The 14,806-nt window shown below is 40.8% G+C and overlaps 1 protein-coding gene across 8 annotated transcripts in view; it reads right to left on the reverse strand.

Annotated features, from left to right (window-relative positions):
- AMPH (amphiphysin) overlaps positions 1-14,806 on the reverse strand; it is a 123,657-nt gene that overhangs the window by 11,914 nt on the left and 96,937 nt on the right. The window contains exons 13-19 of one of the 8 annotated variants that reach the window (XM_074885605.1): positions 14,563-14,586; positions 12,897-12,920; positions 12,106-12,606; positions 10,244-10,276; positions 8,811-8,861; positions 6,649-6,765; positions 129-185 (exon numbers count right to left, since the gene is read on the reverse strand). In XM_074885605.1, coding sequence (XP_074741706.1) covers positions 129-185; positions 6,649-6,765; positions 8,811-8,861; positions 10,244-10,276; positions 12,106-12,606; positions 12,897-12,920; positions 14,563-14,586 — 807 coding nt within the window. Of the gene's footprint in view, positions 1-128; positions 186-6,648; positions 6,766-8,810; positions 8,862-10,243; positions 10,277-10,821; positions 12,607-12,896; positions 12,921-14,562; positions 14,587-14,806 lie in introns of all 8 variants that reach the window. The other 7 variants (XM_074885351.1, XM_074885784.1, XM_074885432.1 and 4 more) reach the window with 7 other exon arrangements.

The following is a 14,806-nucleotide window of genomic DNA, read 5'->3' on the forward strand; positions in this document are numbered from 1 at the left end:
CAGCTAGGTCACAGTTGCATCGTATCAGCCTGTATATTGATGACATGCAAATACCAATTATATTTTTTGCCACAATCCTCTTGAAGATATTAAAGCACAACTACGCTCTTGAGGCTGCTCATATGTACCTCGCTTTCTTTCTCAGCCACTCCAGTTGTCTCCTTATCCCCTGCCTCGACACTGTCCTGTATAAAGAGGAAATATGGTCATCACCTTACTCATGATGAGGCAATGGCTGCAGAGGAATTAGTATTAATCAAGCTTAATGGAAGCACAGCATGTATGGGATGCAATGAAATGAATGGCTGGAACTAAATGGGATAGTATATAGCAAGCAGAAAGATTATTGCTGCCACATATAATCTGAAATAAAAGTAGTTATAGGTTAAAAACCAATAAATAAAACCTGTTACACATGTCATCATCATCACACTGTAAGCGCTAAGGACAATTTTATTTACTTTTATTATCAGTACTCTCATTATAGCACCAGCTTTGAAGAAGTTTTCAGTAAGCAAGAACCCACAATGATGTTGACCTTGCAGCTTCCAGCAAGCTCAAACTTCTCCCACCCAAGACTCAAACTGTTCCCATTATAACCTGCTGCTGCCCCTGCAACTCACCAGAGTTTCAAGGTAAACTTTCTAAATCACTTACTTCTTCCACTCATGTTGGACTGCAACTGATTTAAAGGGGCTGTTCAAAAGAGGTGGGTCACAAAGTTCATCATTTTTTTTGCAGAATCACCTTTCTCTAGGTCCATATTCGGTGGTACATGCAGCAGGTGCCTGACATTTCAAAAATTAGACATGTGTCAGTGGTTTTCCAAATCTGACACCCATTTAGGTGTCCAAGGGATGGAATGCACTGAACGGGATTGTGCTCCCCCCCAAATAGTACTCTTCATGCTAACATTACTACTGTCTAACACTAGGTCCTTTTCTACAGACAGGCAACAGTCAAAATCACTAAAATTCAGGCCTGATTTGGAACAGTTGGAAGTGCATTTTTTCTGTTCAGGTTTGACTCCCTGTGGACACAGTCTAAAGACACTGCTTAGGAAAAAGCAAATCAAAGCCCCATTATGGAAATCCACTTTGCTAAATTTTGAGGCTGCTCTGCAAACACAGCTAGGTCAGATTTTTCAAAAGAGCTGCAAGGGTGAAGACAAGTTATGCAAACAAATGTGAAGGCATGGTGGATTGGACTGTCCGCTTTAGCAATCAGAAATTTGGTGACCTCAAGTACTCAGGCTCCAGCTAATTGCTTTCACATACCCACAACTGTCACCCCAAAACTTCTACAAGTTTCAGCTGCAATGGTTGCATGTTTCTTTTTTAATAAAAGGATGCTGAGTTATATCCAAACTTCATATCACTCATGTTTTTTCTAATCTAATCTTCCAGTATCGCCTGCAGTCATCTCATAAGCCCCAAACATGTCCAGATGCCAGGGCAAGGCAGCTGCTGACAGTGGTGTTACCATAGAAACCTCTCACAGCTTTATCCTGTTAAAATTACAGTGTTATATAACCTTTTTTTTAATGATTAATTCTTTTTTTTTTTAAGCTGCCAAGTCTCTGCCACAGAGTGCTTGATTTTATAGTAAGTTTGAGAACACTGTAGAGTCTTAAATAGAAAAACAAATATCAACAGCAAAATATAATTATTTCTTACTCTAGCGATGCATGCATGCACACAGCCACCCACAGAAGTCTCACTTTTTTTTTTTTTTTTTTTTACAGAAGAGATGTACACAAATGTTTCTGTTGCCCATAAAAGCTTGATGTCCAACTGCAAGTCGGTAGATAGATGCCTTCCCTACTTTTACTATCAAAAAGTGCTGAATTTCTGCCATCAGCTGTCTTTATAAGTCAATTTGCTTTCAGAAATGAGCATCTTCCTCAACTTTGTAGTTAGGAACACGCCAGCCTCTGCCCTTCTCTTAATAATACCCTGGCAATATTCTCTGGTAAGAATCCCACCAGCCCAGCTTTGGGCTCTTTGCAGAAGAATCTAATATATACATATACATATTTTTAAATGAGGACACTTTTCCAGGCTAACTAAAAGCACAGTTTTGGTGGTAAAGGGGAAATTAAGGAGAGCTCCCCTTGGTTCCCAAAGCTTGGGACTTCCCAAAGATAATTTGACTATTGTGCACTAGTCAAATTAGTAGCATTTTGCTTTTGCTTTTTTGATTAGCTGCAAGTTGGGATTTTGTGGATGGTGGCATTTGAGAAGAGAGACACGGTAGCGTGAACTGTACCATTTTTAGGGCATGAAAGTCTAGTGAAAAGGATAACTGAAATAACATCTGAGTAAAGTAACATAAACATACATTCTCTGGTTCCATAAACAGAGAAAAATCTGCTTCCGCAGACTTCAACAGAATGACAGTATTCTACAAGAGTTCTCTCCTGTATATGAGAGCCATATATTTTTAATAGCCTCATGCTCCAACTTTGCACCTGCACTTAGCTTCACACTCAGAATCTGTACACAGTTGACCACTCTTCTGCATTTATAACCATTGCATCGCTCTCCCAAATCACGTGCTCTGCCATTTGCACACTGTGAATTGTACCTACAGTGGGATTCAACCATAACTAGATACCCTCAAAGCTGCAGGCTGTTTCCTGGCCTCTGCTGTACTTGCTCAGTGCCTGCAAAGAGCTTATCAGGAGGGAGTTTCATATATGCTTATACACACCTTTGAAAAACACTGTATTTAGCTGAGTCTGTGACTGCTTTAATGGGGAAACAGGCTGGCATCAGACCCAAAGCACCAAAAGGCTCTTCCCAAACTAATGAGCATAACAGAAGAAGTTGAAAAGCTCATCTCTGAGCAGTGCTCTCAACCCCAAGCGCTATGTCTCACATGTAGGAGAAGAAGAAAGGGAAATAACAAGATTTCATAAGCTTTCACTTTATTACAATGTCCTCATGTCATCTTTGAATGTGAAAAATTGATGTGGTGAGAGGGGTAGTATTACTTGAAAAAGGAATGAATCAGTGGTTAAGGCGTTACATCCTTTAGACTGTATCCTTTGGATTTTACAGCTGCCTTTGGGGATGCTATGGAAACAGGGAGAAAACTGTTTTGGTGTGCAGAAGTCCATGCAAGGACTTTTTACCATAGTTGACTTTGCTTCTGTTGGTGCATATGGTCATTCTGACCCTTTAATTACCAAACATTTTATCCCCTCCCCAAAAAAGATCAACTGTTGACAGCTAGTAATAAAAACTTTATTTGTTCTATGGTATTTTGGACCTGAAGGACCAAGACAAAAATATGCAATGAGATCCCAGGAAGCAATTCCGACGAGGTCTTGTAATGAAGTCTTGGCAATCTTTTTCAGGCAGACTATGAAACAGCAAGCAACTGAAACCAAAACTCCCTGAGAGGCAAGTGGTACCCTATCCTCTGGACCATCCTCTCCCTAAATTAAATGAAAATCCCACCAGAAAATTTACTTCGGAGCTCCAACAATAAGGAATGCATGCCATAAATTTTCTGGGTTAATGGGATGTGACAGGAAACCTGCCACAGAAAAATTAAACTGATTAGTGGCTGTCACTCCAAACTGGAAGTTACTAAACTTGATAAAAGATTCCCCATAAGAAAGTATCTATCGATATTTTACAACTCCACTTCTAAAGTAAACTGTCACTCATAAAGCAGATGAATGCAGAACTGCTGTCGAGAAATGACATGTTTTCATCTTTTGCAACTCAGTGTACTTTTCCTTTGCTTTGATCATATTTGTCATTAATCCTAATCTTCAAAACTCTTCTTTGCCAGTCCTGGAAAGCCCTTACTGAAATAACAACCCCTCAGAGCCAAATGCAGAATGACTCCAATTCAGACATTTTTAAAATTCACACTTTTAGCTTATTTTCCCAAATTAGCAAGGACAACTTCATATTCAAAAAGCAACTAAAAACCAAGCAAATCTAAACTGTTTAACTTTTATTTAATGCCTACTGTCTTCCTCCCAGATTGCTCTTAAATTGCCTGCCTCTTGCCCTGTGTTTCTCTCTGCCTCTCTCTCAACAGCTCGGCAGTCCTGTGCCTTGGCTAGAGCAGCTGCCCACAGACCATGGACCCAGAACTCCTCACGGAGAGTCAGGCAGCAAAACGGATCATCTGAAAAGGTTGTGTCGCTGAGGAGCTGGTGTGGTGCTGCAGTCATAGCCTGTCGTTCAGCGCTTAAGACGTGCAAGAGGTTTCAGAGCACTGCTTTGTCTTAGTGCGAGACAAAAAGGAGACGGCTTCCTTTTAGAAAAATGGTGAACTTTTACAATTTTTTTTCCTCATTAAATCCTTACAGATAATCAAAATAAAGACTCTAGAAACAACCTTTTCAGTTTCATTAATATCTGTTCTTCCACATTATTCCCTGCCATTCACTCACGGGAAGAGGAGAGGTCCAGATTAATGACTGATTTCCCATTCTTCCTCTCTCCACCTTCCCTCCCTCCTTCTTTATTCCAAACTATCAAATTTACCCTGACTAGGTGTGGGGCGTTCTGGACAAGAGTTTGACAAAACAATGTGCCTCAGACTGGCAATTTCATTCATTGCTTTACTATAGAGTTGACGAATTATTACTGTGATTTATATCAACTGAAAAGAGAACACACAGGAAGGGGAGAGCCTGGTCACCACAGACCATGGGGCTTTCTTCATTTGGTTATGTTATTGGAAGGGGATGATCCTGAAGTCTCTTGCTCCAGTGTGTACCATGGATTTGAACAAAAGTGAATTTAAAAAAAAACTAACCAACTCAAAATTCCTGCAAGTGTAATCAGAATTAAACCCTAAACATAGTCTGGGGAACACACCGGGACTGCTTCCCCTCCATAGCTGCAATGCTGCTAGGAGTCCACAGAGAACGGGAAGGGTTGGACAGAGACGGGTATTATCTTCCCTTTCCCCCAAAGTCCTTCCAAACAGCCCATCCAGCACTGCCCCCCTTTCCTTCTACAATAAATTATTTTCCCTCTCTGAGGAAGATGGGAGCAAGGGAAGCATGAATTAGGCAGGTGCTACAGCTAAAGTTCAGCCTGCGTCTTTGTATCATTTGTGCTGGATACCACTTTTTAATCCCATGGTACAGACAGCTGGAACCACCCAAGCAAGCTCATCAATGAATCTTTAAGAAGGTCTTTAATAAACTACATTTGTATTCCAGAGCCTTGCACACCAACATTAGCACTTGCTTCTTTCTGCTGAAGACACTTTGCTTAGTATCACCTGTGGCTTTTGCACAGGTTTAACACTGCCAGCAGATAACCAGCCTGTCCTTGACAGGTCGAGCTACCGGTCCTAACGCTATCCCTCCTAAGTTAATGACACTACCCAACCTGGAATCATTGATAAATATCACCATTAGGTTTGTGGTGTCTGAACCATTGCCATTAATAAAAATGTTAAACAAGATCAGCTTCAGAGACAGATCCATGAGGAGCTACAGTAGCTGCATATCTAGTACGTCTTCTGTCCATGCTCTGCACTGCCACATCTACAGGTGCCATATACTTCACATCTACATCAGCTTAATATTGCTTCCCATGTGGCACTGTATCTAGTGCTTACTAAAAACCACCTAATTTTATAAAGAATTTGGTATCACCATCACTATTTAGCAGATGAAGATACACAGGGACTCACCCAAGGCCAAGAGGGGTTCAGCAAGCTGAACCTTGTTCTTCTTGGAACACCTACGGCACCAAACGGTGCTTGATGGTCAAAAAGCACAGCTTCCACTGGCTCTCTGGCAGAGGAACCGACCCACAAAACAATCCCTTTTTCTGTCCAGTTTTTCAGTAGTAATCTGCGCATTCTAACAGTGACAAACGCTCATTGGAGACTTTGAACATGTTACTGTCTTGAGGAAAGCATGAAAACTGTCAGCCTACAAAAACAGATGCATTCTTCCTCCAGTGTTTCCTAGCCTGTGGGTATCACCCACCACCAAGACCTTCTGACAGTAGTATGTAGAAGAGGATAAAAAGGATATACACTGAGATACCTGTTATAAAAAGGGATGCTAGTCAGCAGAAAAACACCATCTCAGACCACCTCTTAATTTGTAGTGATATTGGATGCCCCGCTTTGTTCTTCTTGCAGAGCTCCCACTTTCTGAATGTTGACATGTAAAAATCTCCAAACTGGTGCTTGGAGTTCCCCCTTCAGCTCATGGCTGGCTTCTAAAACCATGAGCCTTGTAGACATACATATTACAATCACATTTTTCTAGTATTTTCACGTTTTAGCAAGGACTGTACAAGATGTACATTGGCTTAGTGCTTACAGCTCAGCTTGAAATGAAATGAGAAAACTGCTAATAAGGTCATTTAAAAATGGCATCAATTCTTTCTCCTTCTGAAGTTCATCTGCAAAACCACAATCACTCAGCTGAACTCCAGTCTAAAATGCCAAACATAAGAGGAATGACATTTTAAGGTTGAAAGGAGGACGCGTGCTGGAGAGGCATGCTGTGACACAGCTGGGCGCTGGGGAAACCAGCTATGGAGGGTGGTGACGATGGAAAGGATGGCTGAAATGCAGCAGGCACATTCACCATGACAAAAGGTGGCTGGGATGAGGCCCAGGAGGTGGCATGGGGGACAGGTCACTCACCGCAGTCTGCTCTGCTGGCTCAGCAGGCTCAGCAGGGACGGCCTCCTTTTCTGCAACAGCAGCAGCAGGGGTTTCCTCGACCTTGGGTTCCCCAGGTGGAGCTTCTTCAGCCTCAGTCTTTTGTTTTATTGATTTTTAAGTAGACAGTGGAAAAATTGTTGAGGAGCACATGACAGTGGGGAGGGAGGAGGGGAATGGGAACTGTGCCTGGCACAGTGCTGCTTCAGGCTCAATACTGCTGAGCTTTGCCAGGGAGAGGACAGCAGTGCTTGGCCTTACAGCATCTAAAGGGCATTTTCATCCTCAAGGTTCTATAAGCAAACTGATCCAGTCCTACATCCCTCCCTCGCAAGGAATGAAAGGATCAGCTTCCTGAGTTACAGAAGGAGCGACTGATGTGGGAGGAAGGCACTCAGTTTGCTCAGAAATGCTCTAGAAACTGATGGCAAGGCCAGGAGTTGAAACTGGCACTCATGTGTACCAACCCCGGGCTTCAAATATGAGTTTTTAAGATTATCCCCTATTCCCTAGTTCTGTGTGTTCTTAAGACAATATAGTCCCTTCTCCAGTGAAGGTAAGAAGCAATTAGCAGAGACTCAAACAATTTTTATGTGCACAGTGGCAACCACTGACTGGTTCAATTCTGGCAGTGTGAAAATCAGCCCTGGTTTCTTATTAAAACGCATTCCCTCTTGAGCTCTCAATCACCTACAAGGCATCCATTTATCAACCCACTACTGGGATTTCCACCCTTTTAAATTCTGACCTAAACTTGGTTTTTAGCAAGAGGATCTAACAAATATCACCAGTGCTGCGACACGTTCAGTCCTGTGGCAAAACAGCTCACAGCAAAAGTGCGATCTCCAATGGAGACATCACTTTGCAAATACATGCGCACACAAGAGGAGAGCTGCAAGCTGTGCTCAGCGTATTCCATTTATAAGATGGCTGACTCAACCAGATAAAATAACCCCAGTAGATTAATTTGCCATGAACAAATTGCTCACCATAATATGAAGCTCAAAACCTATTTAGCTGCTTTGCAGTTGATAACAGACAGCTGGCTAGAAGGTCTCCTGTGATGAAGAGACAGCTTCCATGAAACTCTTAAAGATACAGAAATCTTCTCCTCCCTGATATTTTTCAGAAAAAAACCCCCATAGCCTCTCATTTATTTTCTCATATTCCTTAAGCAGACTGATTTGTAATGAGGTACAGAGAAGTCTGTCCAAGCAAGACCTCCAGGATTTGTCATTGCACAACGAAACATTCATTATATTATATCATGTTGTGCAGAAATCTCTGTGTAGTGTATTAATGCCAGCTCTAGGGAATTTCACAAAGAATAAATAGGACTGAAATGAAAAACACAAAGTAGATTTATCCCAGGTAAGATGACTAATGAGTTTCCTGAGGTTTAATGCTGGAAGAAACTTTCAGGCTTAAAAAGGGCAGATTGCATTGATGTGCTTCAAGTCACTTGTTGACAAGCAGTCTTCAGACTAGTTACCGCATTTCAGCTACAAGTAAAAATATTCTCACCATATTCCACAACCATTATGAACAGAAGCACCAGAGATTATATAAAAGCCACATTAAATAATACTATCACTGTGCTGCTATTAACTAGCTATAGCACTCTCCCAGCAATACTGCTATTCCACATCCCTACTCCAGGCTAACCAAAGACTGTAAGAGAAACTAAGAAACTGCCCAAGTATGATCACTTCCAAAAAGGTTCTCCACTCCTTAGAAGTAGACTGTGCCTACTATTAGTATGTGGAGAGTGGATAACACTACAGCAATACTGGAGACGTTTAAACAGCCATCATGTACTATCACCTGCTTGCTGTACACTGGGCCATAGTACTCTTGTCATTTCTTAAATGCAATAAATGAACAAACTGTTTGACTACACCTTTGAAAAGCAAACATATCCTAGAATAACCTGGTTTTCTTTTTCTCTGCACTATCCTTGTGAAAGACTGTTTCAGGGAGTAAAGATTTACTAGCACATGATATCACCCATCAACTCTTCCAGGTTAAGGTTTTGTGATTTAGAGGATAGAAAACACAGGAAAGGAGAAAATATCTTTGCACAAAGGAAAAATGTTGCCATTTTTTACAAGGTATTTAAAAAGGAAGCAAAAGCCACCACTTACCAAAGGCTCTGTCACATTCTCATTTGATTGCACTGTGATTGCAGAGGTATCCTAGATATAGAAAGGAAAAAAAAAATGATGCAAAAATATTTGAGATGGGATGTTTGCAGGCGTCTGTCAAAGACCTGACTTTTTTCAATGGTTTATTCAGGTAGGGACATAAGTAAATTCACATAGAATAAGCTGACAAATAGATAATCTAAATAGGTATTAATAATAATTATTAGATAAGCACTATTAAAGCCATGCCTTTTTCAACTATGTATTCTATGCTTCTAAACCATGCAACGTCATTAAAGGCAGTGAAAAACCCTTTGTTAAATACATACTAATTGCAAGGACTTTGTTTCAGGCACAATGCACTTCTAAATTGTGAAACTCAGAATCTTTTTTTGCAGACTATATGTGCCTGTGTCTGGGGAGTACACTAGCTCTAAGCTACCTTCACATCCTCTTGATTCTGGGCTTTTATTTGAATAGTAACTATAGTAATTACAGATACAAAATTTTACCTGAATTAAGAAGGTACAAAGATGGAGATGTTTTCCAACATCTTATTCAGAAACAATTAATTTACAAGATACTGATGGGCCAAATCCTTCTGCTACTGCAGTGGGGGCATCAAATTTTGATTTCCTTGGGGCAAACATTTTCCCTTAATTATTAGAGGTGGTAGCCTTGTGCTTTGCTTCTTCCTTACAGATCCTTTACTAATTTAAACATCCTGGAGCAGAATCGTTAATCACTGGAAGACTCATTTCCATCCTTGTATTAGCTAAGCCTTTTTGCTTGCTTTAAAAAAAGGTGTACAGTGTGTGCTGTGGATGAGCCAGTCTCTAAAGGGATGCTGGAAATCAATGAAGCTCCAGGTTATCCACCTGAAATCTGGGATGTTGGCACAGCCCTGGAATTTGAAAGCATGAACATGGTATCTTCATGCACTGTACCTCTGCAATGCCTAACACAGAGTCTCACCACCAGCACAACAGCAAACAAATAATATAGGTTTAGCTTTCAGATTAAAATATATCTTAAGTGAAAATAAAGATGCAGAAACAAATAGAACTCATTTTATATGACACACAGAGTCACTGAAAGTCTTTGAAACTGATGAAACCATGCTTACAGGATTTTGGAACTGTGAGAAAAATCCACAAAAGAGCACAATGAAAAAGCTAAACCAGTCCTTTTAGTAGAAAAAAAAAAATCAGTCCCACTAAGGTAGTGCTATTAAATTCACTCAGGCCAAGATTACCAAGAGTATTAGCATCACTGTCGTAAATTCTAGGAATAATTTCTGAGAATAGAAAAGGTTTGGATTTGAGTCAGTTCAGCTCATCTGTAGAACAGATTTCCTGAAATTGTATACCAGTCCTAATCCCTTCCTAACAGCACAGAAAAAAAAAATATCTGAAAACATGTTTATTTCTTACCTGTGCAAATCCATTAAATGCTGTGCTGGATGCCTAAGTAGAAGTGAAGATCAGAACAAATTATCATTTGTTTACTAAACCAGAACATGAGTCAAAACATTTTTATTTTGCAAATAAAAATGTAGGCCAGACATTTAAAAAAAAAAAAAGAAGAAAAAAATAATAAAATGAAGGGTAAGGCAGCAAGAAATTTGATGACACTGCTATTTGATAACAGGTGTCACAGGCTTAAAGAAAACAACAAAACCAAAAAGCAGAGTAACTTAAGTATTTTTATAAAATGATAATAATAAAAAATGCATTTAAAGTTATACATATGGAACATAAAACCTGTGAGACACTACGTGCCTTCACAGTTCAAAGCTTCATTCACTGTTTTGAAACACGTTTTTGTCAGCCTGCTTCATTACACGGCTGAAGGGCACCACACTATGAACAGCTGCATGGCAATTTCTCAAAAAAAGAATAGCACGGACTTAGGAAGGGCAGTGGGAAACACACAAATGGATTGTTTTAAACGACAAGGTTATGCCTAAGGAACTCTTTGTCTAGACTAGGCTACACACTGGGGTAGGTACCTCTTCTTTATCAGCCTCAATTTCCTGGTACAACAATCCATATCTCCGGTTAGCAATTTCATCTTCAGATAAATCTGAGTTGTTGGTCTCATTGTCTTTGGGACTAGTTGAACTCTCGGTGCTAGGATTTCTGGAATTTCCCATTTGAAACAGAGCCAAGGGTCTAGCTATCTCCTTGCTTGCTCCAGGATTGCTAATGCCTGCCTGCTCCTCAGGCAAGCCTTGTTTTACTGGTGCCTCCTGACTTCTATTGCTTATGCTCACACCTACTTCTCTCCAGCTGTTATCAGTCCCTTCTAAGTCTTGTGTAGACCATCTATCACTAATGGCTAACCAAACCTTTTCCAGGCTACCTTCTGAGTCTTGCTGCTTGGGGAAAAAGGGCCAATTATCCAGTCCATTGGCTTGGCCATCTGACAGATTAGAAAACCCCCAGGAATCATTAGTAACTGTTGGATCCCAGTTTGCCAGCCAGGGGTCTGTTTCCAAGGCTTCAGGAACACCACTGCTACTAGAATGCTCTTCAGCGACAGCTGCTGCTGCCCTACCTGTCACTTGGTCTTCTGCATTATCTAGGCAAGGATTACCACAGCTTGTGCTAGCAGCATCAGCTGTCTCGGGCAGCAATGCCCATGCTTCTTCAGCAGTAGCTTTACCTTCAGCCACAGCACTACCATTTGGGAGCAGGCTGATGCTATTGTCTTCGGTTCCTTTACCAGACTCTTCTGAACTGAGTAATTCAGCATCACACAGAACGTTTCCAGTATCTGTAGGATCCTTTTCTGTGTGGTCAGTTACCTCTAGGTCAACACATGCTGTCATGTTTATACACTCCATGGATGTACTCTCTCCAGTACCACTGTCAGTTTGGTCTAAGCCATCCCCAAATGTCCTTTCATGGTCCTGATCCCAGATACCAAAGACTTTCTCAGGTTCAGCATCAGTGCTTTCTGTAGTTTTACAGTTGCTCTCTACTATTTTGTCCCCACCTTCCAGTCCCGTGATCAACAATGGTATTTCTCCACCTGTCTCCTCAATGACATTGACCCATTTGACTACTTCCCTAGGGCTTTCTAGGTTAGCACCTCTAGCTCTCCCAGAATCCCCATCATTATCTTCCAACTCATGCAAATTTTCTACCTCTGTGCTGGCTAAAATTTCAAGATCTGATTTTGCTAAACCCTTACGAAGTTCTGCCTCACTGTTTCCTTTGATTTCACAACCTCGCTCTTCCTGTTCCTCTGTGCTTTCTACCTCCTTGTACTGAATAGCTTGGGTCTCTACCTTTTCACTTGGCTTGACACCTGCCCACTCGTCTTCCTCCCGCTCTTCCTCTGCCTTTTGCACATCATATGGGTGGAGTTCATCCAACAAGCTATCAGTTCCCAGGATGGGTGTCTCAAAACTGGTTATGTTCTCTAAAGGCTGATTGGTCACCACATCTTCCCGTGGGACATTTTTGGCATCCAACTGGTCCTCCCGTGAAGTCCTCTGGCTTTCATTTACAGAAGCTGACCCTGGTGCAGCATCCTCCTGCTCTCCTACAGCAGGCCAAACACTAGCAGGCAGAGTACCCGTGGATTCGCTTGAGGTTTGCTCTGCCCCGGGGAAAAGCAAAGAACTGCCTGCAGTAATTTCCTGGCTGACACTGGGTGTGCTAACATCTAGGCCCCAGTTGAGTGAACCTAGATCAGTTTGAGATCTGTTAATATCTTCTGATGACCCACTGTTTGGGGTTTCCTCCATGACCAGGTTACACAGGGAAAGACTTTTTGAAGAATCAGGCTTTAGGCAGACAGAAAAGCAAAGAAAAAACACAAGATGAAAAAGATAAAGGAGGACTTGATGAGAAAACACAAAATTTATATTTTACTAGAGCAATTTTAATTTAAAGAATGAAAGTAACTAAATTAAACCATTTAAGGAAAAGCTCTGTGGTTTGCAACATTTGGAGGCAATAGACTGCAATGTAAAAGAGCAGCACTGATACACAACACCAGAAAACTATATATTACATCACACTGAATAAAGCATGTCTCTAGAGTGGTTGCAATTTGGGGGGGAGGTCTGCTTACCGGCTGCACCAATTCGCTGCTTGTCTGTATAGAAGAAAATCATACATATGAAACACAGAAAAGAAGACATGATGTCATCTGTTACAGCAGCAGTTAGTTAATTAACAGTTCTCTGACCAGCAGCAGTTACCAAATTGGTGTGGGGAAGAAGCAGCAGGTCCTCTCTTGCCACTTCACAGAAGACTAATCCCAGGCCCCTGAGTTTAAGCCATGCTTCCAGCCTCTGCTTTACATTATAAAAGAAGTTCTACATGTATGTTGAATATTTATCACACCGTACTTTCTTCCGTGAGCCACTAACATTTTTATTGCAGGAACCTTACTACATCTTGGTTGAAAAGAGGGGCTGCTCTGGGAGACAGTGGCCAAGGAAGGAAACAACGCAAGTGGGAGTGGGGTTTATTTATTTACACTAAGGCATCACTGCATCAGCCGGGCAGTGCAGAGTGCCCTGAGCTTGCAGCTCCAATTCTCCATCACCTGTGCCATACAGAGGCATTTGCATCCACGCAGAGCAAGGCATTGTGTCACAAAGTCTGCTGTCTACGCTGCCACTTTGAACAGATATAAAAGCTGCAAGGAAGACCAACAGCCACTCTGCACTCAATTTATTAAGAGAAACTCAGTAAAAGGTTGAGTATCCCTAATTTCAAACATTTAGCTGCGAAGCTCACTACTCTATTTTTTTTTAAATAGAGCAAAGAAGAAAATAATATAGTACAGAATACATCTATATTATTAACAAGCTATAAAGAAAACTGTGTGAAAGGAAGACATTGATAAAGCTATCTAATATAAGTTTAAAGCAATAAATTCAAAACATTTCTGGGTTATTTTAGCTGGTCTAGATATTGGCAGCCTTGAAATTTTGGCTAGTCTAACATACGTGACTGTTTTTTCAGGCTTTATTTAACCTTTTCCAACAGAAAGAGATGAGCATTTAATATACATCATATACACAATGTGTTCCCAAAACAATGCTGCAAATCTGAATGTATGAGAAACATCCACAGATTTCTGTGCTGGCTGAAGCTGCAAAAGGTCAAAAATGAGCATAACAGGCTCCACGTCAAGTCAAACCAGCTGTCTCCATGACATAAAGTCAAAGGAAAGCTCACAAAAATGAGTTGTTTTCTTCCTGCAGATCATTGTGTCTGATTTGGCACCAGGAGGAAGAAGGAAGAATTCATGCAGTTTCCTAAAGTAGCAGCTTCTTTTGTGAGTAACTCCAGTTCACTGTATGCTCACAAAGACAAGTTAAATTTTCTCTTCACCCCTGAATTTCGAGAAAATGTTTGTCCACTGGGTTAAAGTCCTGAGGAACTACACCTTCAGACAATTAAAACAGGTGACTAGCATCCATTCCTACCCTCTAATAGCTGTAATTCAGGCATGAGAATAAAAGCAACACACACTTAGCTCTAATGATTGTGAATCTTATTAGCCTAGATTTCTGACATCATTTAGGTTTTGTAGGCCAAGCAACAGAGATTATTTTTTGTTGGTGGTGGCTTTAAAAGATCCCCAGTGGCTTCATATACTTGAAAGTGTTTGTCATGGTCTGTAAATTGGCTTTTGGTAAAAGCATTGTAAATCTGAGTTTAGGGTGTTACAAAATCAGAGGCACAGAAATATCCCAATTCACAATGATAAATGTCAGGCTTACCGTCCATAGATCCCATGGCAATGTCTGAAAAAAGGAGTGGAAAAAAGAGACTCTTAGAAAAATACTGTTCATATACTGTATGTTCAACATGCTACATAACTGTGTGCATTAACAAGAGCTAACTTATTTATATGCATAATATGTATATATATTTTATATATTAGCACGTGTGTGTGGGTACCTGTCTGCATAAGACACTTCTTGGTTAAATAGGATGGGCAGTATGTGATGGATTGTCGTATTT

The sequence above is a fragment of the Strix uralensis genome, chromosome 1 (assembly GCF_047716275.1).
Source record: "Strix uralensis isolate ZFMK-TIS-50842 chromosome 1, bStrUra1, whole genome shotgun sequence".
Classification (NCBI taxonomy): Eukaryota; Metazoa; Chordata; class Aves; order Strigiformes; family Strigidae; genus Strix; species Strix uralensis.